The following is a 16,091-nucleotide window of genomic DNA, read 5'->3' on the forward strand; positions in this document are numbered from 1 at the left end:
TCACTTGACTATTGCACATAATTTTTTTTTTTTGGGTGCGCTGCACAGCTTGTGGGATCTTAGTTCCCTGACGAGGGATTGAACCTGGGCCCCCAGTAGTGAGAACGTGGTGTCCTAACACTGGACTGCCAGGGAATTCCTACACATAATATTTTTTTTATGTTGCTGGATTTGGTTTAATAGTGTTTGTTGTTGATTTGTGTGTGTGTCTTTTTTCATAAAAGATGATTGATTTGTGGTTTTCTTGTGATATTTTTGTCTGGCTTTGGTATCAGGGTGATGCTGACCTCATAGAATGAGTTAGAAAGTGTCCTGGTTTAGGGGAAGAGTTTGTGAAAGACTGGTATTAATTCTTTCCATGTTTGTTAGAATTTACCAGTGAAGCCACTTGAGCCAGGCTTTTCTTTGTGGGAAGATTTTTTTAAATTAATTAATTAATTGATTTTATTTTTGGCTGCGTTGGGTCCCTGTTGCTGCACGTGGGCTTTCTTTTAGTTGCAGTGAGTGGGGGCTACTCTTCGTTGCGGTGCACAGGCTTCTCATCGTGGTGGCTTCTCTTGTTGCAGAGCACGGGCTCTAGAGCGCAGGCTTCAGTAGTTGTGGCGCATGGGCTTAATTGCTCCGCGGCACGTGGGATCTTCCCAGACCAGGGCTGGAACCCCGGTTCCCTGCATTGGCAGGCGGATTCTTAAACACTGTGCCACCAGGGAAGCCCTGTGGGAAGATTTTTGATCAGGAATTCAATCTCTTGTATAGGTCTATTCTTTTTTTTTTTTTTTTTTTGAGTCAGTTTCAGTAGTTTGTGTCTCTCTAGCAGTTTGTCCATTTCATATAGGTTATTTAATTTGTTAGCATAGTATTTCCTTGTAATCCTTTTTATTTCTGTAAGGGCTAGTAATATCCACTTTTTTTTTTTTTTTTTTTTTTTTTTGCGGTACGCGGGCCTCTCACTGTTGTGGCCTCTCCCGTTGCGGAGCACAGGCCACGGACGCGCAGGCGCAGTGGCCATGGCTCACGGGCCCAGCCACTCCGCGGCATGCGGGATCCTCCCGGACCGGGGCACGAACCTGTGTCCCCTGCATCGGCAGGCGGACTCTCAACCACTGCGCCACCAGGGAAGCCCTCCACTTTTCTCGTTCTTAGTTTTAGTAATTTGAGTCTTCTCTCTTTTTTTCTTAGCTAATGTAGCTAAAGCTTTGTTAGTTTTGTGGATCTTTTCAAAGGACCAACTTTGATCTTACTGATTTTATGTATTTTTCTGTTCTCTATTTCATTTATTTCCTCTCTGATCTTTATTGTTTTCCCTGTCTGTTCACTGTGGGTTTGGTTTGCTCTTCTTTTTCCAGATTCTTAAGTGGGAGATTAATTTTTGATTTGAAATCTTTCTTCTTTTTTTAGAAAAATTTTAAAATTGTTTTTAATTTTAAAAATTTTATAAAGCTTTATTGAGGTATAATTGATATATAAAAATCTGCAATCTCCTTCTTTAATATATAGGAGCTTACGTCTATAAATTTCCCTCTGTACTGCTTTAGTTGTGTCCTATAAGGTTTGGTATATTGTACTTTAATTTTCATTCATCTTGAAGTATTTTCTAATTTCCCTTGTGATTTCTTCTTTGACTCATTCACTGTTTAGGAATGTATTGTTTAATTTCCACGTGTTTGTGAATGTCTCAAACTTATCTTCTGTTACTGTTTTCTAACTTGATTCCATTTTGGTTGGAGAACATACTTCGTATGATTTCATTCAGTCCTTTCACAGTTAATCAGTCTTGTTTTCTGACCTCAAATATGGCCTATCCTGGAGAGAGTGTTCCATGTGCCCTTGATAAGAATGTGTATTCTGCTCCTGCTGGGTGGAGTGCTCGATACATGCCTTTAGGTCTTGTTGGTTTATGGTGGTGTTCACGTTTTCTGTTTCCTTGTTGATCTTTTGTCCAGTGTTCTATCCTTTTTTTTGTTTTTTTTTGGCTGCGTCATGCGACTTGTGGGATCTTAGTTCCCTGACTGGGGGTTGAACCCAGGCCCCACGCAGTGAAAACGTGGAGTTCTAACCACTGGACCGCCAGGGAAGTCCCTATCCATTATTGAACGTGGGGTATTGATGTCTCCAACTATTATCATTGACTCGGCTGTATTTCCCTTGCCCTGTGCTTTCTTTACGGCTGTGTAGTATTCCTCAGTCCCACTAAATCCAGTCACTCTCCTTCATGAGTTTTTTTTGTTTTTTTAAGTTGAAGTATAGTTGATTTACAATGTTGTGTTAGTTTCAGGTGTACAGCAAAATGATTCAGTTATACATATAGTATATATTCTTTTTCAGATTCTTTTACATTAGAGGTTATTACAAGATATTGAATGTAGTTCCCTGTGCTATACTGTAGGTCCTTGTTGTTTATCTGTTTCCTATAGTAGTGTGTGTATGTTAATCCCAAACTCCTAATTTATCCCCCCCACCCCGACCCCTCTCTCCTCTTTGGTAACCATAAGATTGTTTTCTGAATGAGCTTTTAGGTTATTTCCAGTTTTCTCCTCCTGACAGAGCCTTGGGGGTCAACTGGCTTGCACATCTGCTGGGCTCAGGGCTGATCCCTGGAAGGGGACTGCTGTGTTGGAGAGGGAGTGGATTTAGGATCATCTTGCCAGAGACCTTCTGGGGGTACCAAGGAGGGTCTGTGGTGCCAGGGGGTGACAGCCCCCCTCCATCCCCATCACCCTTGTGAACTGTCCTGTGGAACAGGGCCCTACATGTGCCGGGCATTGGGCTTCATGTGACTTGTCCTAGTCCTGCCAGTGACCTGACGGGGTGGGCACTGTTATTAGGTCCATTTTACAGATGGAGAAACTGAGGCCCGGGGAAGTCATGACCTTCACCCAGGTCCCACAGCAAGGCTGTGGCTGAGCTGTCTGGCTGCAGACTGTGCTCTCCAGCACCATGCTCGGCTCGCCTGTCTCTACAGGCAGCCGTGACTGGCTGTCCTGCCTTCAGCATTCAGGGCTCCTTTCCATCTTCATTTCCGGATGTGTGGTGTAGTGACTGGGATGGTGCCTGGCAGTGAGGACAGGAAAGAGTCCAGCTGGATGGGTGCCTCAGTGGTTGGGGAAGAGGGGTGTGCTGTTAGCTGTGAGGCTTTGGTCTAGGTGACCTAGCCTCTCTCGCCTCAGTTTCCCCATCTGAGAAACGGCGTGGGTGAGAGTGTCCGTGAGAGTGAAACAGGGACTTGCGTGCGCAGAGGCCAGCTCAGGGCCTGCATGTCATACCCCAGAGATGTCAGCCGGGCTTGCTGTTTGCTCCTCAGCAGGCATTTATTGGGCACTTGCTGTGTGCCAGACACCGGCAGTGAACAAAGCAGACAAGCATCCCTGTCCTCATGGGGCTGACGGTCTGCGGGGGGGACCAGTGAGCAGGAAGGAAGCGTGGAGGGGGTGCAGAGGCTGGCCTGGGGAGGCGGTGAGGGCAGCCTCTCCCAGGAGGTGCCATCCGGCCAGTGTCCGAAGGAAGAGTGGAGGGCGCTCTGGCGCGTCTGGTGGCAGAGCAGCCCAGGTGGAGGCCTTGGCCAGCAGGGCCTTGAGGTGGGAGACGAGGGAATGGTAGGGAGCAGTGGGGCACTGGTTCAGGCAGGGCCTTATGGGCTGCGGGGAGGACACTGATTTTGTCCCAGGGTGTGCGGGAAGCTACAGGTGGGTTTTGAGCGCATGCTCAGCGTGATCTGACTTGCGGTTTGAAAAACTCTCCCTGGCTGCTGGGCTAAGAACATACGGGGCCGGGGGAGGGAGACAGGCGTTAGGGAGTGTGGCTGTGACCCAGGGGACTTAGCCTAAGGATGTTGGGACCGAGCAGGAGAGAAGGGGATGCATCTGGGTCTGTTGAAGGCAGCAGCGACAGGATTTGCTGAGAGGTGGGCCCTAGGAGGTGGGAAAGAGACCACCCAGGGAAGGGCGGGAAGCCCGTCCTGTCTCGTGTGTTCTTGTGCCCCTGGTCTGCCTTGAGGGTTCCTCACAGTGTGACACCCCATCACGCTGGCAGAGGCTCTGGGAAGGAGATGGGGTGCGGAGGGGTGCACTTATCCCCAGAGGCCAATGCCCACCCTCTTGCTTGAAGGAAGCCTGCAAGGAGGAAGGTTCTGGAATGCTGGCAGTGGGCTGGGGCGCTGCCTGGCTTTCCTTTCCACGTATTTACCAACACCCTGCCCCTGCGTTCGCTTGGGCCCCTCTGGGTGGCGACGTACACAGAGCTAGAAATCCACATATGGCTGACCACCGTCCAGGGGCTGCAGATTCGCGGCGAGCACCCACCACCTCCCCAGCACCTGCGATGTCTCCTCTCTCCCCCAGCACATCGCATTTTACGGGTGAGGACACCGAGCCCAGAACATGAGTGACTTTGCTGCCAAGGTCGCACGGCCAACACTGCGCAAGTCAGGCCACCTGCTGCAGTGTAGAGCCGTGAGGAGGTGTCAGAGGGACGCCCGGGAGGGTGGAGTTGAGAGCTCGGCTCCCCAAAAACTAGTGGTTTCCCCATCACCCTTGAAAATGTGGCTTGGCTGACCAGTTGCTTTGGAGCCTCAGTACAAATGGAAACTTATGAATTAGTGGGAATTCCCTGGTGGTCCAGTGGTCAGGACTCTGCTTTCACTGCCCAGGGCCCCCCCAAGCCGCACGGTGTGGCCGGAAGAAAAAAAAAAGTTAAAGTTACAAATTCGTATTTGCCTGTTATAAAAGTTATTTAAAAAGTTATAAAAGACCAAAATCCAAATCACATTGGAGACTATAAGAAACAGAAGGTTTTCCATTCTCACTTCATAGACGACCTCCATGAAGGGCTCAGGGTGTCACCTCCAAACTTACTGTCCCTACACAGGCAGGAAAAAAAAATGGAGGACACAAACTGTTCTGCATGTCACACTTTGCTTTCAGCCCTACGGCCTGGATTGCTCCCTGGGCCAGTTCCAAGGTCGATTTAGCCAATTCCCTGCTGATGGACCTCTAGGTTGTTAATGGGTTTCACTCTGGAAAGTACTGCCGCAGGGAGTGGCCGTCCTTGCAAACCCACTCAGGAGAATGAAAACCCAGTGACGTGGGGCAGGAAGGGTCAGAAGAGGACAGTCAGGCCTCTCAGAGGAGGTGAGATCTGAGTTGAGTTCTGAGTGACCAGAGGAAGCCAGGATTATGGAAAGGCTCCGGGGAGAAGGTCATTCCAGGCAGAGAATGAGCATGTGCAAAGGCCCTGATGCAGGAATTGCTTTGACCTGCTTGCTGTACCTTGACCACCAGTGTGGCCAGAGGGAGTGCACGAAGTGAAGGTGGGGGTGAGGGAAGGGAGGTGATGGGGTGATTGCTCAGGGCCTCGGAAGCCACAGGGAGCACTTTGGAGCAGAGGAGGGAAGTGACCTGACTCGTACTGTGTTGGGTTTTTCTTTGATTGCATGGGGCAAAGGGTCTCTTTTGGGCACCGTGGTAAGAACTTTTGCAAACCTTCCACTCTACCTGACCTCACTTAACAGTTGAGGAATTTGAGGCACACAGGTGTCACCCCACCTGCACAGGTTGTCCAGAAAGGATTCCAGCCGGGGTCTGAAAGGCCCAGAGCCAGGGCTGCTGTATGCTGTGAGCCACTTCCTGCTTTTGCTCCTGGCCTGGCCGCCAAATGAGACCACAGAGCAAGTGATACTATGGCTGAGTGCCTGGCAAGCGGCTGGCGAACCTGCAGGATTCCTGAGCAGGGAGGAGCCTGCTGGGAATTTTGTGAAGGGTGACACCTGGAAGTGAGATTATGAAAGCCGGCAGGGGCACCCACAACCTTATCCCATCGTCCCATTGCCATCCGAGCCTCAGTCTCCTCATCTGTACAATGGCAGGTTTGGTCCTTCGTCCCACAAGCATTGGTCCTCTGCCTCGTGCCAGGCAGAGGACCCTTTCCCCGTGAGGCTGCCACTCTTCTAATGGGCGGGTGGGTGGGAAGGGATAAACCACAGCCATGTGAACAAATCAGTAAACTAGAAGGTGGCAGTTATGAGTAGAATTGAGAATTGAGCACGATGGTGGGTGACAGCGGGGAACTGCTCTATATCAGGGGGCGGGTGCAGGGAGGAGACCATTGGGCCAGGAGTTGCCAGCTGGCCTTGTGAATGCTGCAGGGAGAGGGTTCCAGGTCTAGGGAGCAGCCCGTGCAAAGGCCCTGAGGCACATTGTGCCTGGTGTGTTTGGAGAACATGGAGGAGGCCAGTGTGGCAGGAACTAAGTGACTGAGGGGAGAAAAGGAGGAGGTGAGGGCAGGGAGGTGACTGGGAAGATCACGCAGGGAGGGTCACATGGGCCGCAGGGAGGACTTGAGCTTTTTTTTTTTTTTTTTTCCCTTGGCCAAACTTCATGGCATGCAGGGTCTTGGTTCCCCAGTCAGGGATCAAACTCGTGCCCCCTGCAGTGGAAGTGTGGGGTCTTAACCACTGGACCACCAGGGAAGTCCTCAGGACTTGGGTTTTTAACCTGAGTGAGGTAGTAGCCCTGGGAGGGCTCTGAACAGAGGGCGTCATGCCCTGACTGTGGTGGACAGCCTGAGAGGCAGCCACTGCACTGGTCCAGGCAAGCGCTGGGGGGCCAGGCTGAAGGCCTTGGATGTGGAGAAGAGTAGGCCCATTCAGGCTCCATTTGGAGGTGGAACCTGCAGGACTTGCCACTTGGTGGGGTGGGGGATGGGAGACCGGAGGAGCCCCTGGTCTGTGGTCTGAGTCAGGGGCATAATCACCGTACCTGGCCCTTGGGGGGACCACAAGGACATGGTGGCACATGCCTAGGGACACTGAGTGCAGGCTGGGCTCCAGGTAACCGATGGTTACTGTTGGATGGTATCAAGAGGGGACGTGAACGAGGCAGGGACCAGGGCAGGGACCAAGGGGGTGTGCACAGGCCAGATGTTGTGCGGCCTCGGAGACTGAGCGATGATGACCTCTACTTCTGTTCTAGCAAAACTACAGAGGAGTCCCCCCAGGCAGGTGGGGGTGACTGGGGGCTCTGCCTCATTGGTGTCCCACCCAGGTTCCCATCCTGATTCTGCTCCTTCCTTGCTGAGTGGCTTTTGCAGGTCTCGAAACTGAGCCTTAGTCTACCCATCTGTGAAATGGGGGTATTGACCCTGGCATCATTCCTTTGGCGTTGCTAGAGGGTTTACTGAGATGTTACCTAAGATGGGGTTAGAGCTGGGCCGGGTGGGCGGCCAGGGTTCCCTGTATGGGCTCTTGTGAGAGCCTGAGAGAGTCAGGCCGGACATGAACCTGGGGCATGTGCTCCTGCCCAGGAGCTCTTCCTGTGGCTGGCATTGTGTGTGGTCTCCCAGCCCCACTGAGGCTTTGGGTGACCCCTTGAGGAATTGAGGAGGAGGAGGGGATCCCAGCCCGGGCCCCTTGCCTGGGCCCTCACAGGCTCTGGCTTCGGGCTGACTCATCCTCTGCCGGCTTTTGTGTTTGTTTTCCCTCTCCTGGGGTTTTGGTCTCCATTGTTCCTGCATCTCCACCCTCCTGGGGACTGCAAGTCAACGTGCTCCTGGAGAGGCCTTGTGCTCCATTCAGAAGACAGTAAATAAACAGCATGGGCTTCTGAGTGGCCCACTGTGCCACCTCCTGTTGCGCCTTTCCCTTCCCCCTACTGCCTTTTCCGGAGCCCTCATCACCTTCTAGGGACAGGCAGCCCATTTTAGAGCCTGGAAACTGAGGCTCCAAGAGGGTGAAGTGACTTTTGCCAGGTCACGTATCCCGGTGGATGGGCGGTGTCCTCCCATCCCACAGGTGGCTGGGCCAGTGCCCAGAGAGGACAGAGACCTGCCAGGGTGGGAGCAGATCTGGGCTTTGAAGCCATGCCGTCTGGCTCCAGCATCCATGTTCCTCCTGTCCATTCAACATTTAATGAGCACCTGCTGTATGACAGGCTCTGTTCTAGGTGCTGGAGATCCAGTGGTGACCAGTTTAGGTGAAGAGGTCCCATCCTGACACAGGACTAGACCTCCACTGGAGGCCAAGTTGGTGGTAGTGGGAATGGGCATGCATTTGGGAGGGAGAGGTGCAATCCACTGCATCTGCAGAGCCTGAGAGGAAGGCAGAGGGAACAGCCCTTGCAAAGGCTTGGAGGCCAGCAGTGCAGGGAAGAACCCAGAGGCTGGGGCCGGTGGGCGGGGTGCGGCTACGAGGGGGCAGCCCTGTGGGGGGGTGGGATGGGCAGGTGGGGGACCCTGTCAAACCTGGGGTTGGTCATGTGACCTCTGCAGGAGGGAGGCTTGGAGGCCCAGGTCTCTGTTTTAGGAGGATAACCACATATAGCCTGGGAGGAGGATGGGTCAGAAGCCTGGGACCAGGGGTGGGCCCAACGGATTAGAGGCCAGGGATGGTGCTGAAATGACCACAGTTAACACTTATTGAGCACTTACTGTGTACCAGGGAGCAGAATAAACCACAGATCCTGTTCTGGGGAGCTGACATGGGGGTGGTGAGGGGCAGACAAGAAGCAGATAAGTGACATACAAGGGGTTAGTGCTTTGGAGAAAAATGAGGCACGGGAGGAAGATGGGGGGGGGTTGGAGCTGTGAATGAGGGTGGGAGAAATCTCCCTAGGGAGGTGTCGTTTGAGCCAGAGCTGTGGGTCGCGAGTCATGGGGGGCCTGTTTGTCTGCTACCTAGCTGCCCTCTGAGGTGAGAGGAGTTTCCCCATTACTAACTAGGAAACCCAGATCAGAGAGGCTGGGAAGCTGGCCCAAGGTCACACAGTATGCAGGGCCACCTCGGGGCGCAGTGGCCCTTATAGCAGCTGGGAAGAGAGAGGAGGGGGTGGGCACTTTGGGTCAGAGGGAGGGACTTGGTGACCAGTGGAATGTGGGTGGGGTCAGGGAGGAGGAAGCTGATGACTGAGGCTTGAAAGTCTCCTCCTGATAAGTGGACAGTCAGTGTTGCAGGCAGAGCTGCTTGGGGGAGGCGGTTTCCTTCCACCACCGAGGCCAGGAGGGCCCCAAGAGTGCTCCCGCTGCTGGGTGCCAGGAAACCCTGTGGGTGGGTCTTACGGCACAGCTGGGCAGGCACCTCCTTACTGGGCCCCTCGGAGATTTCTGGGGGGCTGCTTTTCAGGGACTGTTGAGGCTGAGGGTGGGTGTTGCAGTCCGGTGGCTTCCGGATACACGTCCCAGCCCAAGTCGCAGCCTTCCCCTGCGAGGGCCCAGAGCTCTCATCACGCTGGCCCTCGTGTTCTTCTGAGGCTCGCATTGTCCGTTGTGCGTGGTGTCACCATTGTGCTCACGGTGCCTTGGGCCCCTGGACATACCCAGAGCAGTCACAGGACAGCACGTGTCAACGCCAGTGGCGGAAAGCCTGGTCCTTGCCGGGGAGATGCCTGTAGCTTCCACGGCAGACATGCAGGCCCAGAGGCCGGGGGCCTTGGTGGTCAGAAGCTCAGACCCCATGGGTTTCAGTCTACGCTCCTGCCACCCCTGGTTGACAAGTGACCGTGGGCAGTTGCCCAACCTCGGGGCCTAGTGACCTCCGTAAAATGGAGCTAGCTCACAGACCACCTTGTTGGATCTTATCATGGTTAAATGGGTTAAGTGGCACGGAAAGTTCTCAGCTTTTTGCCTGGCATACAGTGAGCTCTCGACAACTGTTAGCTACTCTTAAAAAAATTTTTTTTTGGAGTCAGTAATCCATGTGGATGATGCAGAATTCAGAGATGTTCCAGAACAGTGCAATGACTCTTCCCCCCTCCCTAACCCCCTGCAACAGGCCCCAACCACCCTGGGCTCTGTTTTGGGGCTCTTTATTTACTTACAAAACACACTCTTCCACACGTTTTGTTTTCCTCACTTAATACACCCAGAAGGAAGTTCCGTGTCAGGAGATAAAAAGCTCTTTTTTGTTGTTGTTGTTTTTGGGTGTGTGTGTGTGTGTGTGTACATGTGTGTGTGGCTGCACAGTGACACGAATGAGCCATAATATAATTAGTCTCCCCCATGGGCTTTAAAGTTCTTTACATCTGAGCTATTACTGGGAAACTAGTAAGATTATAATGCTTTTTTTTTTTTTTTTTTGCGGTACGAACGCGGGCCTCTCACTGTTGTGGCCTCTCCCGTTGCGGAGCACAGGCTCCGGACGCACAGGCTCAGCGGCCATGGCTCACAGGCCCAGCCGCTCCGCGGCATGTGGGATCCTCCCGGACCAGGCACGAACCCGCCTCCCCTGCATCGGCAGGCGGACTCTCAACCACTGCGCCACCAGGGAAGCCCAGATTATAATGTTTTTGTGGGCAAATTTTAGTGGAGTGTTCTCTCTGTGCTTTGTATCTGAGTCTTCACGAGTGCGTGTTCCTGGACCTCCTTGTGCTTGTGACCTTGAGATTGAACTTAGATATGGTAAATTGTCCTAATCTTTTTTTTTTTTTTTTTTTTTTTTTCTTTTTGCGGTATGCGGGGCTCTCACCGTTGTGGCCTCTCCCGCCGCGGAGCACAGGCTCCGGACGCGCAGGCCCAGCGGCCATGGCTCACGGGCCCAGCCGCTCCGCGGCACATGGGATCCTCCCAGACCGGAGCACGAACCCGCATCCCCTGCATCGGCAGGCGGACTCTCAACCACTGCGCCACCAGGGAGGCCCTGTCCTAATCTTATATGTACACCTTCATTTTTAAAATAAATGCATGCACTGGTCAGATCAAGATAGAGGGCATTGTCATCACCCCACAAAGTCCCCTCCTGCCCCTTCTAGTCAGTTCCCCCAGAGGGGACCAACTGCTCTGATTTCTATCAGCAGAAACTAGTTTTGCCTGTTCAGGGTTAGGTCTACCCTGTGACTCAGCAAGAGAAACAAGGGCATATGTCAACAAAAGGCATGGATGAGAATGTTCATAGCAGCTTTATCTGTAATGGCCCCGAGCTGGAAAGACAACCCCTCGCTCCCCACCGAAAGCCTCATCAGCTTTTGAGCGGATGAACAGACTGTGGACCATCCACGCCGTGGCGCACGGGTCAGCAAGGAAAAGGAACCAGCCCTGATCACACACGACAGCGTGGAGGAGCCGCACGGGTGGGACACTGGGGATTCCATTCACATGCTGCTCCTGTCTTGTTTGGTCACTGACCAAAGCCCTCTTACCCCCATGATGTGTCTTCTTTGTCCCCACCCACACTGTCTCACGTGGTTCCTGTCAGGAGGTTGGCACTGGTGTCCCCAGCACCTCCAAGGTGCTCAGTAGGTGTGAGTAATACTTGAGTGAACAAGCTTGTGACCTTGGCCAGGTCACAGATCCTTGCTGCTCCTCAGTCTCCTCATCTGCCAAATGGGAGAATGGGAGTCACGCTCGGTGTCACGCTGCGTGAAGCAGGTGTGAAGTACTCCGAGCAGGGCAGGGTGGCCCACAGGTTCTTTGTCATCCTCAGGAATGTGGTTCCATGGGGAGCATCCGAGGTGTGGAGGGTTGACCATGCATGCCGCCAGGGGCTGTGGGCTTTATCCCCACCCCACCCCGGGCTTGTGCGTGCCCTTGGGGCGTTCTCCCCTCTGTTTTGGCCCTTCCCTTCCTGCATGGGTCTTCTCCACCCAACCTGTTCCCCAGTCATGGCTGGCTGTCTCCTCAGCTCTTCTTGACTCTCTCCAGTGTCTGTTGACTGCCCTCTGTGTCCCTGCCATCCCCCAATCCAGCCCGTCATCGCTCTCCTTGACCAGTGCAGTTGCCTCCTGCCTGCCTCTTGGCTCCCACCCTCAGCCCTGAAGCTGCCAGAGGGGTCTTTTATTTTATTTATTTTTTATTGTTTTTATTTTTTGGCCATGCCACGTGACATGTGGGATCTTAGTTCCCCGATCAGGGATCGAACTCGTGTCCCCTGCATTGGAAGCGCAGAGTCTTAACCACTGGACCACCACCAGGGAAGTCCCCAGAGGGGTCTTTTAAAGCCACATACCTTTAAAAGCACACAGGGTTATGATCTGACTGTCCCTCAACAGTGACAGCAAGTGGCCTTGCTCTAAGAATGACGACCAGCCTTCTCCCCGTGACCTCCAGCACCACCATCACCCCACCCGTCTCTGGGCCCGTTCACTCGTCCACTCCAGCGCCCCACTCTGCTGCTCACAGCGGCGCCCCCATAGGACCTCCAGAGCCGATCTGCCCCTGGGATGTCCCTCATCTCACAGGCCGACCTGCTGCGTGGTCACTGCCGTGTCCCTGTGCCCAGCCAGAGGAGGCGCTGCATAAGCGTGGTGGGACCGCCCACGGGCCGATGGGGCGCGACCCTCATAGTGCATGGCGTGTGGTGAGGGCGCGCCTCCTCCCTCATTCCGCCCACTGGGCTAACAGGTTCCCAGGGGTTCCGACACCCAGCCCATGCTGAGAACCAGCAACCTCCTCTGGGGCTCTCTCTGGGGTTCCCGATCAGGTAGGGTGCCACTGAGACACTGGTTGTCACAGTTCTGGGGAGTGGGGTGGCACCAAGGATGCTTGCCTGTGTGAAACACACCTGCCCAGTGTTCTGCATAAATTTCAGATAATCCGAATGTTTATCTGGGTGCAAAACTTGTTTAAAATTCCCTGAGCCTAGAACCTTTCTCCATTTTACATGGAACGACAAAGAATCCTTTGCCTGGCTTTGGTGATCTCTGAAAATGTTGCTGCTTTTGTGCCTGCCTGGACCCCTGCTCTTCTGCTTTCCTTTTTTTTTTTTTTTTTTTTTTTTTTTCTGCCGCGCCCATGCGGCTTTCAGGATCTTAGTTCCCCCACCAGGGATCTAACCTGGGCCTTCAGCAGTGAAAACGCAGAGTCCTAACCACTGGGCTGACAGGGGATTCCCTTGCTTTCCTTTCTTAACGGTCCAGTGTGGCTCCCGGCTTTCCCACTTTGCATGAATCCAGGTGTATTAGTGTAAGTCAGTGCAGGTAGTGCCTGTGTATTTCCATAGTGAAATACATAGCATAGATATTTTTTTTTGTTAAACAGCTTTATCGAGGGATCATTTACATGCTAGGAAATTCACCCATTTCAAATGCAGTGGTTTTTAGTAAATGTATAGTAAGTATTAGTAAACAGCGCTACAGTCCAGCTTTAGGACATTTCCATCACTCCAGAAAGCTCTCCGCTCTCAGTTTCCCACCCCTGGGGCAACCACTGATCCACTCCCCGCCTCTATCGATTTGTCTTTTTGGGGCATGAAACACATTGTGTTTTGTCATTAAATATTTTCCTTTTATTTTAGTCTTTATATCATATGTATGGCATTATATTACTTTAAAAAATGTAGGTAGGAAATGTACTGATCTGGGGACTTGCCCGGGCAGTCCAGTGGTTAAGACTCCGCACTTGCACCGCAGGGGACATGAGTTCAATCCCTGGTCAGGGAACTAAGATCCTGCATGCCACACGGTGTGGCAAAAAAAAAAAAAAAAAGAAATGTACTGATCTCTTTTGGGTCTGGGGGTCCAAATATTTGGCAGGGAAAGGGCTCTTTGGCCATGCTGGGGCCGGAGCATAGCCAGCTGGAGGGAAGTGGTTCCGTTTGCCGCTAACCTTCAGTCCAGCCCCTCCCCCATTCCTCTGTGGCCTCAGGAACCTCCAAGGCCAGAGCGTTCCCTGGTACCCTGCTGGGGTTGGTGTCTTTGCTGAGATCACCCAGATTGCAAGAGGGGATTGCTCCACTCCATGTGGCCACACTTCCTGCTCCCTGCAAGCCGGCCTCGTGAGTAATTTCTGACCCTTTCCCCTCCCACAGGGACTTCCTTCCCCGAGGTTCAGGAATCGTCACTCGGCGGCCTCTCATCCTGCAGCTCATCTTCTCAAAAACAGGTACGACGGGGTGGCTTGTAGCCCAAACAGGAAACGAACGTGGATGCGGTGCCCAGCGGGAGCCAGGGGCCTTCTGATGAGTCTCAGGTCCTAGGCTGCCATTTGGGTTTGAATTCACTTTTTCCTTGTATGCAGGGAAGTTGAAGCACAGTTCATTGAGCACCTCCACCCACCCCCAGCTAGCATCCTCAGCTGTGACCAGGCCACCAGGTGCCATATTTCTGGCTCTATCGTAGATGACATGTTTTTGCTGAACACTTTGAAAATCAATAGCAGACATTGTGACATGTCAACCCGAAATGCTTCAGTGCATCTCCCTTTGCAATAAGGACACTCTCTTACACTCACGGAACCACACCCAAGAGAAGTCATCATTTCTGCCTGTTATCTTACACCCAGTCCATACTCACGTTGCCAATTTCCCCCCAGATATCTTCCCTGGCTGGTTCTACAGCTGCTCTGATCAGTCCCACACTACCCTTCATTGTCGTGTCTCCTCTTTTCATTAGAGCAGCATCCCCACCGTTTCTTTTTAAACTACAACACTGATTTTTGGGAGAGACCCGGCCTGTTGAATATAGAATGGCCCACATGTAGATTTTTTTTTGTCCTCCCCTTGGCGGCCTCCGTTCTTCCCACACAAGTCTGACGTAACATGGGCATGTCTCCCAACTTGAAACCCACTTGGCTTCCTTGTAAAGCATCTCAGGTCAGAGGCTGGAAGGGGAGAGGGGAACCGTTGGGGGTGGGGCCTCTTCTCTCCAGAGCCTCCAGGGGGTCTCCATGCTGCTTCCCCACTGACCTGGAATGTCAGCCATGGTCGGTTCCGCACTCAGTGTGCCAGCGTCACCACAGGCCATGTTAAACACCCCCACTCTGGGAAGGCAGCTGACATATTCCCGTTTTACAGAATGGGAAACTGAGGTTTAACCAGGTTACCTGCCTTTCACCTGGGATGAGTACCCAGGTGGGGTCAGACCTCAGACTCCACTCTCAGCTGGTTCTAGTCCCTTCATCTCGCCTTCATCCTCCGGGCCTTCACCCAATCCACCTGCAGGAGGGCGGGACACCAGTGAGAGATGGCAGTTGATTGGTCCAGCTCCTGCCAGGGGCGAGCCAATGGGCTGCCTCCTCTGGGTTCAGGTGTCCAGTCAGCTGTGCCAGGAAGGGCAGCAGCAGGGCCGCGGGTTTTCAGATGTCAGCGGGATCAGAGTCACATAGGGCTTGGCCCATTGGGTTTCTGTTTCACATTCAGTAGGTTGGTGGAGGGTGGAGGGGTGAGAATCTGTATTTTTAATGAGTTCCCAGGTCATGCTGATGCTTTTGGGAAAACTACATTGGGAAAACCTCTGCTCTGATGGGTGGGGGCTGAGAGCTAATACTGCCCAGGTTCAGATCCTGGCTTTGTAGCTTACTGGCTGTCTGGCCCCTGGGGAGGGACTGCTGCTCACAGCTGTGTTTCCTGTCTGGACAGTGAAGATAATAATAGTACTGCCTTTGTCGGTTGCCACGAAGACCATATTATTCAGTTCACGTACAGCCCGTAGAACAGTGCCTGGCACACTCCAGGCCCTTGCCGAGTGGTGTCATCCTATTGGCTGTGGTTTTGTGCTTGCTGCCAGCCTGTTTGGGGACAGCTTGCTGTTTGGGGAACAGGTTGGCTGGCTTCCTGCAATAGAAGGTCTGTGGCATTGTCATGGCGGGAGGGCTCCCCCATCACCTCCCCAGTGGCTGTCACCCAGCAATAATCCAGTGGGCACTTGCTGCATGCCACAAGCTGGTGCAGGGCTGGGGCACAGTGGTGAGCAGGACCAGGGATGCTGCCACCACCTGTCACCTTGCCTCTTGGTACTTCTTTTAGTGCTGAGGGACAGTGTAGGGGGAGACTTGGGTCGAGAGCAGGAGGGAGACACATAGACATGGCCCTCACCAGATGCGAATATGTGTGGTGGTGGTGGGTCCATCTGTTGGGAGCATCACAGGGCTTCTCGTAGGAAGTGACGTTTGAGCCGAGGCTGGCAGGTGCTTTGGGGTGTGTTGGGGGAGGGGAAACTCTCCCTCCTAGCAGAGAGTGGTACGTGTGAAGACCGTGAGGCAGCGATGCCCAGCATGGCCTGCTGGAGGAACTGAAATTCCTTCTGATGGGGGAGAGAAGAGAAGCACGTGACAAGTGGCAGTCCTGTGGGAGCACATCTGCCCAGCGCCTGCCCCGGATGATGCTGAAATCTCCATTCCTGTCACCCCACTTTACAGAGGAGGGAACTGAAGCTTCCAAGCCGCTTGCCTGAGGG

The 16,091-nt window shown here is 53.2% G+C and overlaps 1 protein-coding gene across 9 annotated transcripts in view; it reads left to right on the top strand.

The window, feature by feature from the left end:
- DNM2 (dynamin 2) overlaps positions 1 to 16,091 on the top strand; it is a 93,747-nt gene that overhangs the window by 20,128 nt on the left and 57,528 nt on the right. For all 9 annotated transcript variants that reach the window (XM_082621383.1, XM_082621382.1, XM_082621376.1 and 6 more), the window contains exon 2: positions 13,727 to 13,800. In XM_082621383.1, the coding sequence (XP_082477509.1) occupies positions 13,727 to 13,800 (74 nt within the window). The remainder of the gene's footprint in view (positions 1 to 13,726; positions 13,801 to 16,091) is intronic.

Source organism: Mesoplodon mirus (assembly GCF_964341445.2).
Source record: "Mesoplodon mirus genome assembly, chromosome: 5".
Taxonomy (NCBI): domain Eukaryota; kingdom Metazoa; phylum Chordata; class Mammalia; order Artiodactyla; family Ziphiidae; genus Mesoplodon; species Mesoplodon mirus.